Source organism: Myotis myotis, unplaced genomic scaffold, assembly GCF_014108235.1.
Source record: "Myotis myotis isolate mMyoMyo1 unplaced genomic scaffold, mMyoMyo1.p scaffold_m19_p_14, whole genome shotgun sequence".
In the NCBI taxonomy this organism is placed as follows: Eukaryota; Metazoa; Chordata; class Mammalia; order Chiroptera; family Vespertilionidae; genus Myotis; species Myotis myotis.
The window spans coordinates 23750473-23770093 of NW_023416318.1; the positions used below are offsets into that span (position 1 = coordinate 23750473).

At 38.5% G+C, this 19621-nt stretch overlaps 1 protein-coding gene across 6 annotated transcripts in view; it reads right to left on the bottom strand.

Annotated features, from left to right (window-relative positions):
* The window catches only part of CCDC85A (coiled-coil domain containing 85A), a 169707-nt gene that overhangs the window by 3210 nt on the left and 146876 nt on the right, over window positions 1-19621 (bottom strand). The window contains exons 4-6 of one of the 6 annotated variants that reach the window (XM_036334498.1): window positions 9565-9699; window positions 6545-6664; window positions 2692-2790 (exon numbers count right to left, since the gene is read on the bottom strand). The exons of 2 other annotated variants lie outside the window; for them this stretch is intronic. In XM_036334498.1, the coding sequence (XP_036190391.1) occupies window positions 2692-2790; window positions 6545-6664; window positions 9565-9699 (354 nt within the window). The remainder of the gene's footprint in view (window positions 1-2691; window positions 2791-6544; window positions 6665-9564; window positions 9700-19621) is intronic. 3 more of the 6 variants (XM_036334501.1, XM_036334500.1, XM_036334502.1) reach the window with 3 other exon arrangements.

The following is a 19621-nucleotide window of genomic DNA, read 5'->3' on the forward strand; positions in this document are numbered from 1 at the left end:
AATCAAGTTTTTGTACTGTTCTCAGGGAATTTGTGAGTCAAACAGAGAAACCTAAGATAAAAAAAAAAAAACAGTATATGTATTTCTGTGGTACAGTTTGGGAAGAGAATAGAGCCCTTCATGCTAGTAACATGATATGCTGTGAATAACAGTCTTTCATTGTATAGATGTCAACAACCTATCTTCAGGAGGACTATCAGAAACCAAGGCGAAAGTTCTGTATGTCTGTGACATTATTATAAAAGCACGGGGTTCCATAATCTTAGCGGGTTTCTAAGAAATTACTTATCAATGCAAATGTCTTAAACATTAAAAAAACCGCATACTTTTCTTCTCCAGTATTTGCTTTGTATTTTCAATGTTCATATAATTTTTAATGGTGATGCCAATATTTTAAATCAACACTTTTTTCTCTTGGCTTTTAAGTAGTTTCCAAATATATGAATGCCAACTGTCAGACTTGGGCTGGCTTTTTTTTTCTTCTTCAAATTATGGGCATCACAACAATTGAGAGTTAGAAAAGGTTTCTAGAGAATGTTTAAAGGCAAATGAGGAGCGCAAGCTTTAGCTCCAGGAAATATCTTCTTTGGGGAAAAACATCACCACCAGCTCACGTAGCCTTTTGACACATTTTTTTTAAAATATAGGTAAACAAAAAGATCTATACAAACTAATCAAGATACAAACCATGAGTAGGTCTCTGCTGTGATTAAGAAATAAAATTTCTAATGTCTTGAAATCAGAAATCTTTCATCTAAAAATTTAAAAAGAGGCAAGAAAAGGGACAATCCTGGCATTTCTTTACAGAATTTCTGGCATTAAGCACAATGGAGATGTAAGATGCATTGCTTTTCATTCTTGAGGAAAGAAAAGGAGTCCCCAGCTTCACTTGGGGAAGTGGAGAGAGCTAGTCCTCAGAGGAGATCTGGGTCTAATCCTGCTCACTTAACTGTTCCTTAGCGAACAATCTGGGCAAGTACCTTAATTTGAGCAATTAACAAAATTTGGGGATCTTCATTTCTTTAAACATAAAATGCAAGTGTGGGGTGCTTACCCAGTAGTTGCTATCCAAATTGTCCATGATCTGGGGCAAAACCCAGATCTCTGAATTATGAAGAAGCTCCACATACTACTCTGTGGAGACCCACTGGGGGGATGACCTCTGTGGCCCCCTCTAGTTCTACAATCCTACAGTCTGTCAGAACTTTCTCATTCCAGAGACAATAGATGAGAAGCAACAGGCATCCCTAGGTGTGTGGCCCAAATTCTTTTTTTTTTTTTTTGTCATTTCCCAGGAAGAGATTTTATTTCATGTTGTGAATGCAAATTTTAGTAACAATTCTGTTGAAGTTACTTTTCTAGGGCTGTTATCAAAGTATTATCAAAATATGATATTTCAAAATGTCACAAGTGAGAAACCACTTGACAAAAGGTAACACATTTGTTTAATTTCACTAGTTACACGTGAACTGGTGGATAAGTCATGATTTTAGGTGTGTATGATATTTCTATTAAGATATCCAAGTTACAGGGATGATCAGAAATGGGTATGGCTATAGAGAGATTCCAGGTGAATCAGTGGATCACCTTTGGGGGCCTATTGGGCCCACCAACCCAAATTCTTAAATTTCTCTGAGGGAAATATTCAAACTGAAAACCTTAAGAACAGGCTGAAAACCTACAGAAGGTAAACAGTGACGCATTTAGGAAATCATGCCATCTAAAACTAATGATTTTTGAAAACAGATAAAAACAGATATTCATGAAATAAAGAAAAACAGCCAAAACACAAACAAGCAGGAGACTAAGCACTTTCCCAGCACATAAAATTCCCATGGGACTTTGTAACTTTTACTGGATTCCAAGACCTCAAAGAGATTGTTAAGTGTCTGAGATTATCTGGTCCTATTAGCCTAAAGCTTAAGGGTATTTCTAAGCAATTTTGATATCTTAATGGACAAAGAATCTAAGGTTTAAAAATTATACATATGCAGCCAATTAAAATGAGTGATTAATATAATCTATGATTTTTTGCTTTTAATAAATGTGTTCCTCTGTAATATTCTATTTAGCTTTCTAATAACCTTCACAATTATATTCTTGATAAAATTTAGTCAGCCATATAATGATCACATTGAATATGTATCATGAAAGTAGCATGTCATTTTTTTACTGTGTATATCTATCTCCTATAGCTATATCCTGAACATATGTCAGCCACTGAAAGGTAAAGATACTACTTTGCATGACATGAAGCACACATATTATATGCATGAACAACCCAGCAAATATTACCTAGTAAGATTATGATTCTTTTCCCCCAAGTAAATTTACAAACAAATCCGAAGAAGTCTGTTTTATCACAGGTTTTAAACACTGATCTCTAAGGACCTTCTTAAAAATATGAAGCAGAAACCCATTTATTTTATCAAAACTAGTAACATTTTAGACAATTTATTATTTAGAAACTTTAATAATTCTGGAATATATTGGCTTATTGCTTACCTGAATATTTTATAACATGATTGTAGTGATAAAACATACTAAAGATAAAAATAAGGGGATTTGATTTTATTTTCACATAATTAGGGCACTTGTCCAGCATTTTTTAAAGTAGATATTCATAAAGCAATAACTACGTCATGATGGGGCTTGGAACACAGAATACACAACAAAGCACATTAAACTTACATTGCACATTTCTCTGACTATAGCTTTTTCTGTCTCACTAAGGTCCTGTTCATACTCTTTACCCTGTTGACGATCTATAGTTTCCTGAACATCCAAGACCTGGATTAGTTGAAAAAGAGAAGCAAATTTCACATGGAAAAAAAACCTTGTTAGTTATAGAATAAAATCAGCAAGCAGCTCCACTTGGTAAAACCTTTAGTTTTCTCCATGTCTGCATATCAGAGTGTATACATATGTGGCAAATCTTTCAATTATTATTGTGAAACCTATCTAGAATCAATTCTACTTAATTTCAGATGGCCATTAAAAGCAATCTATTGCATCACTAAGAGTCTATTGAATGTATTAATGTCTAAAATAATTAGATACATTAGTTAATTGGGTCATTAAGATAACCTGTCAATGATTTAGAGTCAATAATTCTTGCTCCATTATAAAAATGAGCAATATAATTAATTATACACCAAACAGTCCAAATGATATGTAGACATGGCCTATAGAAAAGATGATAGTGATGGTGAAACTGGTTAGAATCCAGGAATATGTACATAAGAATTTTTGTTAATATTAACACTACTAACCTCACAGTTCTTGCCTGGGCATTCTCAGTGGCTAGGAAAGGAATATGGGGATGGTTCTTTGACATTAGCAATGAGAAACACTGACTCCTTATACTAGTAGTGACAATATTTGAGCAACACTTTATAAATATTTTTCATTAGAGCAAAGTATTTGGGGATGAGATGCTTTTAAACAATTTTAGATTCCATTTCTCAAAATTACTGCTTAATAGAGTGAAATAATATTCCTTTAAAAATGTCTGTAAAGTTTTCATGTCAATGCTTTCTAAAGTACAAAACTTGGGCTTTGAGTGCAGTTTGCTATTTTCTTCTGTCAGCTTATAAATCAAAGCATTAATGTAGCATAAAAAAATACTTTTCCTAAAAGCCCCTATAGAATCCACTCTGACATTGTTAAACTCCTTGTTCTGTTGTCCTCCCAGTCAGTGCTATGGCCACACCTAAAGGTGTCACCTGCGAATTAGCACCAGTGAACAGTTGAGTCAAAATAAGTGACTTAAGCATGAGGGCAGCCTTTCTTTTAAATTCATATATACTGCGACTGCATGGATTTTCACTAGAGTTCATGCTGCAATAAAGAATCTAATTCACAAACTATTCTCCGGTTAACTCAAAAGTTCTAGCCATTGTTATTATGTAGATATTGCTTCTTTAACATAGGATATGATAGTAGTGAGTGAAAGCCTGGCCCTTTTACTCAACTCAAATTAGAGTCAGTTTACATCCGTTAGAGCAGTGGTTCTCAACCTTCCCAATGCCGCGACCCTTTAATACAGTTCCTCATGTCGTGGTGACCCCCAACCATAAAATTATTTTTGTTGCTACATCATAACTGTAATTTTGCTACTGTTATGAATCGTAATGTAAATATCTGATATGCAGGATGTATTTTCATTGTTACAAGTTGAACATAATTAAAGCATAGTGATTAATCACAAAAATAATATGTAATTATATATGTGTTTTCCGATGGTCTTAGGAGACCCCTGTGAAAGGGTCGTTCGACCCCCAAAGCGGTTGAGAACCGCTGCATTAAAGGAAATCCTTAACTATGCTCAGTGAATATTCATAGAAAACTTATGGAACTCTTTGAACAAGCTCATTTACTTACAGATTTGATTTATTATGCACCTCAGAGAAGAGTACTTCCAATCAGTTAATTTCTACTAAATGAAGTGAAGCTCCAATTAATAGCATGAATTTTAAAAACAAAAAAAAAATGTGGTGTTATTTTAAGTGAGCTAATTTCTCACACTGCCTTCAAATTCTTCCCCCATCCTTGACCAGAGTTATTAAATCCTAGAGAATTTTTTTGAAATCTATCAGAAGATGAGAAACTGAGCCACTGTCCTAAGTATTCTTTTCAGAACAGGAAAATCTTACGATATAAATATGCTCTAGATCAGTGGCTTTTAAAAACAAAATGTTGAATGATTGCATGTTTTTAACACGGCAATCGTGTTCCGACGCATTTCCCATAGGCTGTGTTTGCACATATTTCTGTTTCAGTCACAGTGAACTGAGGGAAGCAAACTCATTCTCTATTCAAAAGCCTCCAGTTATCCAATAAAGATAGATACATTAGTTGCTCAGTACTAGCCAGCTTGCCCAGTGAGACTTGTGTGTTCTGATTATAATATAACATCTTCCTTTCTAGAGGTAAAATTTCATATGAAAATTAGAGAATGAATTCAGAGAAAGTTGAAGAGCGCTTCCCTGCCTGCCCCATTCAGCTGTAGTGGGAAATCTGGGGAAGAATGCAGTGTGACCCACTCAGCCGATCTGATTCAAACTGCACTTGCCCTTTTAATAAGGCAGCAGGCTGAATCATCTTTCAATCGGAAAATGTGCTATTTGGGGAGTATGTACGGGCACTAACACTACAGGATTGAAGCCACTCATTTTTTTTTTATCTCTAAAATGCTTTTCAGGTAGTTAGAGCCTGGCTTATGCTAAAGTTCCAGCACTGTTCATGCTAAGCAGCATTCAAATGCTGAAGCAGAGAGCAAGTGTTCCCCAATAGATAAACCAGCACCCACCAGAGGGAGGGTGCACCCCTCATTCTGTTGTGCCTTCCCATGAATTCCTCTCAGTTGCTCACTTTGTGTTATCCCAACAACACAGGAGATGCCAGGCGCCTTGCCATTGGCCACCAGCGTGGTTATACTACCTTCCCTCATCAGCAGCCAACTGATGCCTGTGAGACGCAAGCTCACTTCATCTAAGGGACAGTAAAATATAAGGAGGGAGCTAAAGCTGCTAAAACTAAATCATCTCCAATTAACTATTTTGAAGTTCTCATTTATTTATTTGCTTTATGCATGCCAGGGAAAATGTGGCCCACTCCAAAAGGATGCATCTTCAGTCTGTGGATAAATCATTCTGAATCCAAAACAATTTTAGAAAAGTTGTGAAACTCATGTGGCAGACTGAAGCACTCTACCTACTTCATTCTCAAAATACTGCATCAGGCTACATGTTATGGATTATTAATTTAAAGGGCAGTGTTTTATACTTGGAAACTGAAAATTTCAAGGAATTGCCTCAATTTTAAGATAATTTTTATTGCATTTGTTTCTACTCTGAAATATTTTTATTAACTTTACTTATGGTACTTATTGGAAAGCTCATTATTGGTAAAGAAAATTAAATGATAATTTTTAGCCAAGTCTTTTTTGAAGTCATTACAGAATTTGAAGTAAAAGCCAAAAATAAAATAGCTTTATGAGCAAGACCTCATATCTATTTTGTAATATTCTATAAAGGAACATTAACTAAAGTTTGAAGACCTAATTTCTTTTAGTGGAGGAGGGAGTAGGTTTTGTTAGTTTCAGTAGTTTCTTTTAGTAAGTTGCACTGCTTTCTTCATTTGCATAAAGAAAGAAAAATATGGTATCCTTCCTTCCTTTGGCCAACTATTAAGTCCCTCTATTTGAAGACACCCGTGCTACAAACATTGCACATAAAATACCTGTAACAATATTTTACACAATGAATATACATGCATATCAGACTTCAAATTCAACTCAATGCAGATAATGAATCACATTACTCAAAACAAAATAACACTAGAGATTCAACCATAAGTACTGAAACCCATTGTTAGTTAAAAAATTAAAATCATAGTTCAAAACTTAAGATAAAGTTACACCATTAGGGGTAAAAAATAAAGTATATATGGTTAAAACAAGACTGTGAGGACTACTGGACTACAGCAAACAAACCACAACACAACTGATTTTCTTGATAAATGGTTGTACACAGTTGGTTACCTTAAGAGAGTGTACCACGGGTTCAGGCTGCTGAGAAGGTGTGGTATGTCCACTGAAGCTAGCTGGAGAGTTGGGTGAACTGTTATTCCCATCAGCCCCTGATGACAACCTAAAAGAACCCTTAGTAGAAAATCAACAACTTTGTTATTAAAACAAAAGTCGTTTATAACTGCACAGATGTCATTCAATTTCACTGCCAAATGAGAATCAGCCAATTTCATAATTTTTTTTCCGAGACTGTCCTACAATACTATCCACCTGTTAACTGGAATGTACTTGCTGCTTGACCAGCAAGAAAAGTTAACCAAGGACCATCTCTATGCATGTCCAGATGTCATTTCTAATTTACCAAAGAGAGCAAAGCCCCCTAAGGAATGACCATTAAGCATTTCAAGAATGACTTTTTGAAACTTAAACATACTCAAGTGTGGGGAATTTGTGAGTTACTCCGCAGCTGAGCTAACATGCTCATTCAGCAAGACAAATGCCTCATTCCATATGTCTCAGAAAATGCAGACACATCACATTCTTATAAAACATTTCTTTGAGGGAAGACCTGTAGTGGAACATATTCCAAAGAGATTTAACCAAATTCAGTATTTTCTTTCAGAAAAAAATCCTTATTTTCTGGTCTTTTTGGATATGAAAAACAAAATGGATCAGATTACGTATTTGTAGTTCATTGACTCTGCAACTTAGTTGCTGAGAAATCAGAACGTGCCATGATTAATCTGGCCTGTGAGAGTCACAGTCACCCATATGGGAACTGAGGGGAAATCAAACCGACTTTTTCTAGGGGATTGCTTGCAGAAAGACTAAAGGATCAGGAAAGAAAAAGAGTAGCAGTTATCTAAACTCCCACAAAAAGCAGTCTAATGGGACTTTCACCTGTGTTATGGTGATCATTACACTCAGAGCGCCTGAGAGATTTTAATTTTTGTCCAACAAACCTAGAGATTTTTTTCATGCCTATTAGACTAATAACTGCTCTGTTTCTCTTTGATCCCATGAATCTAATCCCCGGGGAAGGAGCATCACGTGTGGTTTGGAACTTTTCTTTTCCAGCATCTCTAAGAGAGTTGCTATGTTGTGCATTTCAGGGATGGGAAGGTAAAGCTGAGAGCAGCAACAGTCTTAGGTATGGGCTTTATGCAAACCATGCTATTTTTAAAGAAATTGACAATTCCCATTGACTTTTACAAAAATTATTGTGCATGCAATTTGGAATATGTTCTCTCTTCCGCGTCGCTGTCACTGCTTACCTCGTTGAAGGCTATCCTCACCACCTCACAAGCCAATGGAGACCATGTGCTTTTCCGTGCTCAGAGAGTTTTGGAAACACATCAGGTCCTGCCCAACCCTCACTAGCCAACAGGGAGAGATAGCCATAGATGTGACATGTAGGTGACCTCCCCAGTTTCTGTCCTTCATTTCTACGAATGACTAAATTAATAGCAGGTGATGACACAGGGCAACCAATTATAATAGTCCCAACCTTCTCTGGGGAAAAATAAGCTATGTTTTCTTATATTTGTACTTCAGACCAAATCAGGCATAGTATCCGATACAAATAATAAAAGGGAAACTATTTGAAGTTGGCTCAGGGGGCACACTCTCCCTCCAACTCCATCACCACATTTTGGACATCCTCCTCTTCTGAAGAGATCAAATGTTTCCAAAACAAAGGAATTATAAAGGAAGCTCTAGTCCCCCACCGTTTTCTTTCCCTGCTGTCACCACTCTCATGAACTCGTGTGAAAAGGCTTCTGAGGTACGCAGAGTTCACTTCAAACCTCTCATTTAGGACCCACCACTGCAGTTTTGTCTGTCTTCTGACTGGTAATCTGACTTGGCTGGCAATAGTCCTTCCCCCTCTGGGCTACTCTCCTCCCAGTCCTTCTCTTTCAAAGTTTCCCTTCCCAGACCTGGCAAACTGGAAGGTATATCAATCCTTGCATGCTTTTTGCTTTGGAATGGGACCTCCATCTTTCAGGCCATTTTGGTTTAAGAAAATTTCTAGAATCAGTGATAGCTTCCTTTACCACAAATCCTCTAATTTAGCATTGTTTAAACTTAAGGAGAGTCCTCTTCTACCCTTATCTATTCAGAAAAACAAATATTTTATTAAAGAAGTTTCTTTAAATAATAGGATAATAATAATAAAGACTACAGTAGGGGGAAATGTATCATTGGGGGATTAAAATTCAAATCCACTTTGTGAGCTATGGACTAATAATCACAGTAAGGTTCAAGAGTCATGATTTATGTGGTTTTTGTGAAGCCACAAAGGTAGCCAAGTGCCTGGTAAGGTTGTAACGAACAGGTTTCTAGATTGTAACAGAATCAAGCAACTCATTCTATCACATCTCATTTAGTTCCTATGAAACAAAAGGTCAAATTTATATGTGCTCAGTAGAATGAGACCAAAATTTGGAGAATTATCTAGGTTCAATGAATACAAAGTTGACTAATATGTTTTCACTGAAGTATTTTTTTAAATGTGCTACTGAGCGAAACATATTTTAATAAAATTGAGCCCATTTAAATTGTAACATGGCTGGCTCAGGACATAAGGAATTTAAAAAGAGGAAAACCTTAATGAAATTAGACACATGACTCCCAGTTTCAGGGAGGCTTGTTTTCAAGGTACACGTGATCCACAGTGCACCACTTTCTCCCCGGGCAGTCAACTGGAAAGGGCATGGGATAATTTCCTGGGCTGGTGTTTAAAAGTTCATTTTCATGGCCACTGAACTCTTAAACGCCTTTTCACGAAGGTGCAGGCTACCTTTGTTCTCCAGTCACTCAACTTTCACCCTCAAGTTCAGGGGGAAAACACTAGAGATGACTGTGTAGGAGATGAAAGACGACTCCCAACGTCCCTCCCCAGACTTACACCCACAGCAACTTTCTTTCACGTACACAGACTGTTCTCTACCCCCAGCATAACTTTCCTCGAGCAGCACAAGCCACCTGGGTTACACACAAGCAAATGCAGCAGCTGGCTTGTCTTCACTCACCGGGAGAGTGGGCAGGCAGCGTCCTATTCCTCGGCACCCTTGCCACCACTGCAAGACCCGCCGGGCTCTGGGCCCCCAGCCTTTCTCCATATTTGAGCTGTTTCTAGTTGGAGGTTGCCTTCTATTCTGGGTGGCCTTATATTTGGAACAATATAGTACAATCACTCAGAAAAATACTGTTTCCCAAGTCTCAAGAAAGCAGATAGAACAAGAAGTGTAATGAAATGCACCACAATGACCACAATGGCAAGCTGTAACATGCACCTGTGACCAGGGAAAAAGTGACCATAAACTGAAGTCTGTGTATTAGAGCTAATACTGATTTTTAAAATAGATTTTGGTAAAGTTTTAACTAGTTCTCAAAGTATCAAAAAGTGGTAGATGATTAAAAATTTAAAAAATTGAAGCTACATAGACAAGTTTATTTTGTGGGTTTTACTTGTGAGAAACAAGTGCCATAAGTCTTCCAAGTGTTTAAAGCAGTGACTCTTCAGGACTTAACAGAAATTATTTGAAATGCATTTGGGAGCATGACGCCCTTTTGTGCAGAAACACAAGTTGGGTGGATATATTTAACAATACTCAAAAGCTGATGCTGCATCAAATTCTCGACAAAATTCCTGAACATTTAAAAAATGCAGGGTGGTGCAATAGTAGGTCTACAGTTGTTTGTATGAAAAATACAGTAATTAATACAACAATAAACTTTCATGTATTCACACCTATAAACCCACTTTTGCTGCACCCTGTACGTATGAGCTAAGGGGTCACTATTGTTACATAGTAACTGTTTTTCATGGGACATATTCATAGTTGTCAAAATGTCAAATAATCAAATTGATTCCCTAAATTTCTGTACTAGCTGGAACTAGAGATACCACATAACTAAAATAAAAAGAAAACAAATTTCCTTAAATTCCAGTTTTTTCCATGGCCAAACTGTAATTCTACTAAAAATGATCAGAACCCAAATGAACTTATTTGAACATAATTTCTCCTTCCTGCCAACTTTCACTAAAATCTTTAAGAATGCTATGTCCTAAAGAATAGCAACATTTTAAAAATAAAATATGGGAGATTCACAAAATAGTCCCCAGATTTCAGTGTGTACATGTTTAATTTTAGGAGACAAAAAAATAATAACTTTTTTTAGTTCTCATCAATCTATTTTTAGAGGTGCTCTACTGTGATAGTACTGGTCTAATTTTTACCCTTTAACTTTTGGAGGCTGAATAAAGAAATGAGTAGCAATGATGATCAGTAGTTGTTACAAACTCTTCCCTGAATCTATGAAATAGTAGCAATTATCTATTAAATAAGTCACACATATTCCTCACATGAGAAAATTACATATTTGCACTTGAACCATAATGATCATTTCAACAGAGCAACAATGATTTGAACACTGCTCTTTTGTAATAATTTCATACGTCAGTGTCTACTTAATTTTCACCATCAAAAGAATTAAATCCAGTAATTTATAATGTGATTGATGGCTTAAAATTCACCTCCCACCCCAACTGGCGTAGTTCGATTTCTGGGATGATTCTTATGCGTAATGCAGTATTTTACAAATGAGTTCTCTTCAGGATTTGGTTCTCTCCGTGACTTCCACATCTCTCAGACCTCAGGTTTTTCTGATTCAACAACTGGGTAAAACTTAAGAATTCCTTTTGTCATATTCCCTAATGTATAGTAAGACTGAATCCAAATGCCTCTCCATTGCAACAAAATTTATCATAACATGAAATCTAAGGTTAACACCTATAACCATTTAGAAGCAGCTGGAAAGAACAGCCATTCAGTTACTATGCAGACAGTGTACAGTATTTTCCCACTTTCACAAAGCAGATAAAATATAAAAGGTTCTTTTTAAACATTATATGTAGAGTGCATAGTACTATTAATCTCCTAAGGGGGGTAATATACACGGGCCAGATTTTTGTGAAAGAATAAACCACTTGGTGATATAACCACTTTAAAGGAAAAGGTACTCTTTTGGAGTCAGGAGTAGTGACTTTCTACTCATGTGGGCAACATAATTTTTGTTTGTTTTTTTAAAATTCTGGTCTTGGAAAAGTCTGTCCTGGACCGGCCATCATTTTTGACCTTCAAGTAAACTATACTTGAATGGTATTTATGTACTAATGAAGGCTTAGCTCTTTGCAAGCTCTACAATTACCAATCACACTGTTTTCTGAAGACAGCTTCATAAAACAGAGTAAGCCTCCTGTAACTCGGTGCTTGGAATTGTTGGCAACTTTGGAACTCAAAACGGTGGAAACCCAGATGCTGGCCATCAATTGGGAGAACAATTTCAAACAACCTTAAGAAAGTCACTTTCTATTTTCTGAGTAATCCCATTTTGCTTAGCTTTGTTTTCTGCAGTTTTTTAAAATTCTACATTCATGAAAAAATACTTGAATAACCCTACCATTCCATAGGAATCTGAGTACTCATGAGCCACTTTCTATACAGGTAAAGCAATCCACAAATGATTGTAGGTATCAGGACAGTCCATCCTAAATGACAGCAAAGTAATGCTCTGCACCAAGACTGTGTGGGAGGTAAATGACAGGTTACTTACCCAGAGGCAAGTACTCATTATAGAAACCGTGAATTCTGTGGTGTGAGCAAACAGCCTGGATAGGGAACAAGAGCTATCCCTTCGTACCACTGAAAAAGATAAATGTTTGGTTCTGCTATCCCTTGTAACACAGCATTTCTGGAAAATCTTCCACGAAAAGTGAGATTTAGGACATTTTCTAATATCGTCCTTAAAATCACTGACTTCTTAAGAATTAAGAAAAAATGAAGCCATTCAAATTTTTAAAAGAAAATGTATTACTCATAGTCTTGCTGCGTAAAATAATTACAATTCGCAATATGACTTTTAAGAGAACTGATAAGATGAAGCTATTGTGAATAAGTTGTCTTCTGGCTATTTTAGTAACATTGTTTTAATTAATACTTAGGAAGTTTCCATTCTTTTGCCTTACAGAGTACACATTAAAGAAATCTTTAACAGGAATGACAGTACTGTCTTTACATTTTATTATATAAAATGCAGGCTTCCCATTTCGATATAGATCAGACAAGTGCACTTGTAAGAAATTTTAGAGTCCAGCCCTCTTATCTATTATAGGAAGCCAACTATGGAAGTCTGAAAATTGATCGGCTAAAGTGGTTTCCTGTTAGTTAAAGATGTTTAATTTTTTATAAGCTCTGAAGGTAGGTCAAACTATACCTCATCAGAACACATACCTAGTTTAAGAGAGAGGAGGAATTCAGTATTTCCTTATCATAGGGCAAGAGCGGATGGTTTGTGTAATCTCATCAGGCAAATAATATTTTGTTCCATTTTACCAATGTTCATTCTGACAATTTGCAGAACTGCAGTACCACACAACAAACTTCTTCCAAAAGATTCCTGCAAATGGGCTTGGAAATGCTAAGAGACTTTCTGCTTTGCTCTCATAGAGAATAGTTGATTGTATTCAAAGAAAAGTTTAGTTTTTATTTAATTAAAGTAGAGAGTCTGAATTTACTCAATACTTATTTAAGACATTAAATAATTTCCTGGATTTGTAGATATTCATTCATTAAAATCATTTTTGCTGAGCACCTATGAGAGGTAATACCCCATGCTATGTGAGGTGGGTAACTATTCCAAGGTTTGTTGAGAGAGCAGCACAGTAAGTCCAGCTCATTGACTCCAAGGCCACACTGCCTAGGTTCAGATTCTTGATCGGGCACTTAGCAAGTACATGATTTCTCTGTGCCTCAGTTTCCTCATTTGTAAAATGTGGGTAATATGGTATAATAATACCTACCTGAGTGAGGTTACTTATATGAAAAGAGCTCTTACAACAGTGCCTAGCCCATATTAAGCACTCTATAACAATGATTTTCAACCTTCTTACTTTCATGGCACACATAAACTAAGTACTAAAATTCTGCAGCACACACACACAAATATTTTTTGCAGAGCTGATCAAAAGAAAAATAGGTATAATCAGGTGTTGGCTGTTGTCATGTTTTTATTTGACAATCTAAGGGGAAAAGGTCAGTGCGCCTGACTAAATAGTCAGGTATTGCATGTTTTCAAAATGTTTGCAACATACAGGTTGAAAATCGCTGCTCTGTCAGTATTTGCTACACATTTTATAACTTGTTTGTCAATTTATATTCAGATGTTTATTATTTGAGCAGCAGTTCTCGGGTGATTTGGCCCTGCAGGGGGGACATTGTTAGCTGTCACCGTGGGGTTTCTGTGGGCATTTAGGGGGCAGAGGCCCAGGATGCTGCTGCGCACCTGGCAGCACAGGACAGTCCACCCAAGGAATTATCCAGGCCCTAATGGCGCGAGTGCTGAAGCTGAGAAAGCCTGATGTCGGAAAACTGCAAAGCAAAATTTCTGTTGGTGGCTCTGTAGCAGATTTTGCATATGAGGACACGTGGCCCACAGGATTTGGAGCTCTTAGTGATTTCAAAGAAAACTCTCTAAGCTTCGGCCCTCCTGTGGTCTAAGTATAAAGAGATCCATCTTTCCACCTCCGAATAGAATAGGAAATTACTCTTTTTAACAAAAGGAATAGAATTTAAAAATATCCAAAACATCCTACTGCAACAATGCCAGCAGAACCAGAATACAAAACGGGCAGGTACAGGGCAGTGGTCCAAAGAACAGATTGCTCTCCGAGCACGCTGCCCCATGAAAACCCAGACACCATCCCACAGAGAATAAAATTGGCAGAAGGTGGTTTGCGGAAATTACGGAAGGAAAATAAAGCTTTCTTAGCAACACAACAGGTAAAGATTCTGCACTTAACTTTAGGCAGAAGCACCAGGAAAGAATAAAATTGCCAGGAAATAGAAATGAGGGCCCTGACCCATGAAACAACAGGTGAGAGCATTGTGTGACAGGCAGAGGCACACCAGAGAGACAGAAATCTGGATCAGAACAGTGACCATTCTCTCCTTCCCAGGAGGCTAAGGGTTGCAGTCTGTCACATGTTTGACTCCTGAGACGTATCTTAGTCATAACAGCTCTCAATTGCTAAGCTCCTGTTACATGTTAGGACTCTCCTAAATGCAGTCAATTAGAAGATTACTAAGGCTGGCTAATATGAGCTCCCACTACGCGTTAATACCCGGCAAGACACTAACTGTGGGCCTGGTACTATTCTCAATCATCTACACTACATGATGATTTCTTTCTTTTTGTTTAGGCCCTAAAGGTCTCCTCTTGTTCTGTGTGCTCATCATGCAGCTCCAGGGCCTTCAAGGAGACCAGGGCACCCTGGGAAGATAAGGATGGTGGAGTGGCCCAGGGTCTCGGGAGGATCAGAGGAGAGTGTTAGTCACTGCTCCACTGCAGCACAGCAGCGTGGCGTGGCGGTGACACTTACAAAGCATTGCATCTGTAACAACATCCCAAGGATTTTGAAACTTGGGATATTACAAAGTAGCCTAAGGAATATGTTGAAAGTTATTGACAGCTCACTTCGAAATACTGTGAGTCATGACATAAATGAAATACAATAGGGCTCCAGTTATTTTATCAAGAGAATAGCCTATTTCCTGTTCCTCTTTCTCTTCGGGTTTGGGTTCCAGTGAGACTTTTCCAGACCCTGTGCTTTTCTTGTCCCCTACTAGTGCGATCCAGGAAGTCACTGTCTTACCTATAGTTCCTGCTCATTCATGTTCATATTCTCTTTCTCTCTCGTCCTGGAGTAGGTGTCTAAAGAACTCGCTTCGCTCATGGTTCCACTGAGGAGTGAGTCAGGATCACATAAACTTTACTTTTCATTATTTAACAGATGGGTATAGTCACCTCGACCACGTGAGCTGACAAAACCCTTTCATAACACAGCTCTAAGCCCTCTCACATTTTGCAGTAATATTATATATATTGTGGAGCTCCCCAAGGTCATTGCACCTGACTTCCTATCTCTGTAATCAGGATGACTAGCACCCCATCTGCTCAATAAAGTTAACACGTCAACGGATTATCGAAACCAATGTGTGACTTTTCCTCTGTCATCTCAAAAATAGTTGTATAAATGCTTTACTTGTGTGCCTATCTACTTGGTAATTAGTAGGTTCCCAACTATTTGTCAAGTAACTAAAACACACTTCTAGAGCACTAAAATGGCTGGAAATAGGTGACACTGACATTTTTGTGAGGATCCATTTTTGGCAAGTCCACACAAATTAAATCAAATCCCCACCATGTCCCCCTCTCATTAGTCAGTTACCATTATTCTAGTAAAATAAATCTACCCTGAAAATCTTGAATCACTTCCACCTCTTTCTAAAGCTATATGTTAAATATGTTACAACACTAACTGAAATGATCATGAGATGGTACAGACCAAAAGCAGAAATAGACTTTATCATGGGGACATCCAAAGTATATACCGAATCCCATCCAAATGGCAAACATCAAATGGTGAAAAAAAAAAATATGTATCAAAAGGGATATAATTCTCAACTTCATTAAGGGTAGGCCAACCGTAAGTATCCAGATGTTAACCAGCTAAGGAAATCAGAGGCAATATTTATTCACTCATTCATGTTGCCAGACAACAGCTAAGATTGAAGTCTATGGAGTCACAGGAGTGGTGGTAAGGAGCTTCCATTCAGAGAACCTGGGTTTTAGACAGTTGTCTTGTTCAGGGAGATGGAAACGGTTCAGAGGAACTTGAGCCTAGAATGTGAGGGACAAGAGTAGGAGGACGGAGGCTGACATGAAAGGCAGGAGTCAGATGGCTTTGAAATTCATTCCAAACTGAGGCGTGAGCAGTGGCAAGACCCAACTTCTGTTTTATAGATCACTCTAGCAATGTAGAGAATAATTTGGATGGGGCAAGACTAGCTGAGATGAAGTCCAATCAGGGTATTAATAAAGAAGTTCAAGTGAAAAATGATTACTCACGGTGTACACTGGACAACAGCAGGAAGAATGAAAAGGATATCGATGGATTAAAAGACAGGATGAGCCCTAATTGTATCTGAATGTAGGCAATGAGGTTGAAAGAGGAATCCAGAATGGCTCCCAGCTTTCTGGCTGGGTACCAGCTAAATAAATGGTCATGCTATTGACCAGGGTCGGAAGTGCCAGGAAAAGTAATATATCTAACTCTTCCACCAGATTTTAAAATCAAGATCAAAGAGGGAATTAACAATGTACGAAGCCCCAAATCATCTTTTTCATGGATACTCACACAAATGGGTTTCTTCTGACTCATAAGAGTGCAAACTATTTCAATTGTAATAACTTTACCTTCATGCCATGATGAAAATATCGTCTGATCAAACAATATAATGTTCTTGAAAGGAAAGTAATTTTATAATATCAGTGAGGGCAGGTAAAGCTTGAAGATATATATGGTTCTAAGAAAAAAAATGACAGTAATCACAGAGATTAGCCTTTTTACAAGAATTAGAGAGGGCCACCCCAGGAAGGAGAGAATTAATAGCCTGAGAGGGCGAAGGCAGCACCCACCCAGCGTCTCTGTAGCCAGAGTGACAGCAGGCAAAGAACAGTGAGGGCCCGGTGAACAATAGCTAGGAAATGCAGACAATCGGATGTGCGCACTTTCTGCCTCCAGTAATGAGCTATGTGCTTAATTCTAGCCTCCTATTAACCACACAACTCCCAGTGAGGAGCACTGAAACGTGCAGAGGAAAAAGAAGAGTACATCTAAATGGCTTAACAATCAGGTTGACAATCAGTAGTACAAGTTTACCACATATGTGTATACTTTTAGGTCTTAGGTCTTAGGCTTATAAAAAAAGGGAGCTCAGGGGAAGGAGGACACATGAGTAGGACTAAGAAGTGTAGACACAAAAGCAAAAAAGTCATGCTAACAAACACTGCATTCGAATTGCAGAGCAGAGCCGATTAGTGCTTGTGTTAAGTACCTCAGCACTCCCTCAGAGCCCAGTGGAAGACATGCACAGAGCTTGCGCCCTTGGAACTAAACAGCCATGTAAGATGCATGCTTGCCAAGTTGACTACAGATTGCTCCCTGGTAAGGTGGTGGTTGCTGCCCTGGCTTTAGCACAAGGAAGGGCCTTCAGTTTCATCAAGGACTCTCCAGTACACAAAGCTCCCCCACAAAACAGGAAGGTCGAGATAAGAGAGAGGTGGACAGAGGGACAGCTTCATACAAGGGCAGCCACCTCCCGGGGAGACATGTTGCTAATACAAGTAAGCACAGCCGCTTGTCAGCCTGCACTTCCTAAGCCATTTGCTGGGAGCTCTGTCTTGGCATGTACACAATGACCCTGCACTTGGCAGTTTATAAAAAACCCCATGGCCAACTGATATGGACAGGGCAGCCTCTGCATACGTGGCAGCAAGACAGTCGCCAGCGGGAGAAATGGAGTCTCCCGTCAGTGAGAAAGCACACAGGAAGAATGGGGAAAGCATGAGCCCTGTTTTCTTACTAGGAAGGAAGGAAGAAAGTGACTTAAAAATAGGTTTAAGTCACCAACAAATAATTTATGATGGAAAATGCAATTTTCAGATTCAAACTTATATATGCTCATTTGGTAAGTAATGCTCAAAAAGGATGTCTAGGACCTTCTAGAGAGTTAAAATAAAACATAAAACAACTTTGTAGCATTAGCATAGAAAGGAAGTTCAAAACTCACCCACAAAATATCAAAGATTAAAAATGTTAAATGCGCCACTCCTTTCCGCTTGCATTGCACCCCTGCCCATCTTTAAATCTCAGTTTCCCAGGGCACAGTCCACAAACCTCTTCATTTTCTCAGCATTCTCACAGGAAGTCCCAATTCAGTCCATTAGCCATTTTTTCTTCCACAATTTTACCTCTAACCCTGAACTCTCCTCTGAGGTCCAGATGTACCGATCTAACTCCGTTTGTAACATCTCCTCAGAGATGGCCAACATCTCACATTTACCATGCCCCAAACAGCTTGATTCCTCCGCACCCCCAAAGCTGCTCTCCCAGTCTTCCTGTCTCAGCACACAGCACCACCTATCATTCAGTTGATTAGCTCAAAATCCAAGGAGTCACCCTTCATTCTTCCTAGAGCCACCTCACCCCTGGGCTGCCATGCCCTGCACAATCTACATGAACAGTCCCTCCAGTTCCTCAGTGCCCACCTCATGAAGCCACACGGGGTCCCTTTCCCGTATAGTCCCCATCCAGCCTGTCACGGAGCACCCTGGGCTCCACGTCTGTATTGTGAATCCAGTGCCTCTCCTCACCATCTCCACCCTTCCTCTTAGTTCCAGCCACTGTCAGCCTTGAGTCAACCAAGCTGGCTCCCTAGTGAGTATCCCTCTGTCGCTGCTCTCGCACTGCCTCTGTCTTCTCTACTCAGCATTGATGGCGACCTTTGCAATGTTAACAGATGATACCACAACCTTGCCCCATTCCTTCTATAGCTTTCCATCAAGTCAGACCCAAATCCCAACACTTGACCTTGATCAACAAGCCCACAGAGTCTGTTCCCTGCCTGCCTGTCTAACTTCATCTCTGGTTACTCTCCTTCTCACTCGCTGTGCCAGCCACACTAGCCGTCTTGCTCCTGTTTCCTCAAACATGACTAGTTTATTCCTACCTAAAGCTTTATCCTTGCTGTTCTAGCTGCCTGTAATGCCCTTTTCTAGCCATATTGCGTTCTTCCCTCACGTCCCCTCAGATGTCACTTCCTCAGGGTGGGGGAGGGTTCTAACTCCATGTAAAAGGTCCTGTCACTCTGATTTTCTACCCTGCTTCTGTTTTCTTCATAGTGATTATCACTCCCAGGCATTACATATTTTTGCTTTTTTAAATAAAGATCCACCTACTAAAATATAAGCTGCATAAATTTCTTATTCAAGGCTATATAGCTATTATCTAAAACAGTATCTGTACATAAGAGACATAAAAAGTACTTGAGGGGTAAAATAGTAAATGAGTGGCCGAGACGTCCTCCTCTCATTCCATATTTGTTAAGGTTCTTTGGTGACTAAGAAAAGCAGTGGAAGCCCACGAATCACTTCCCATTGAATGAATATCCCTGTACCCATCTA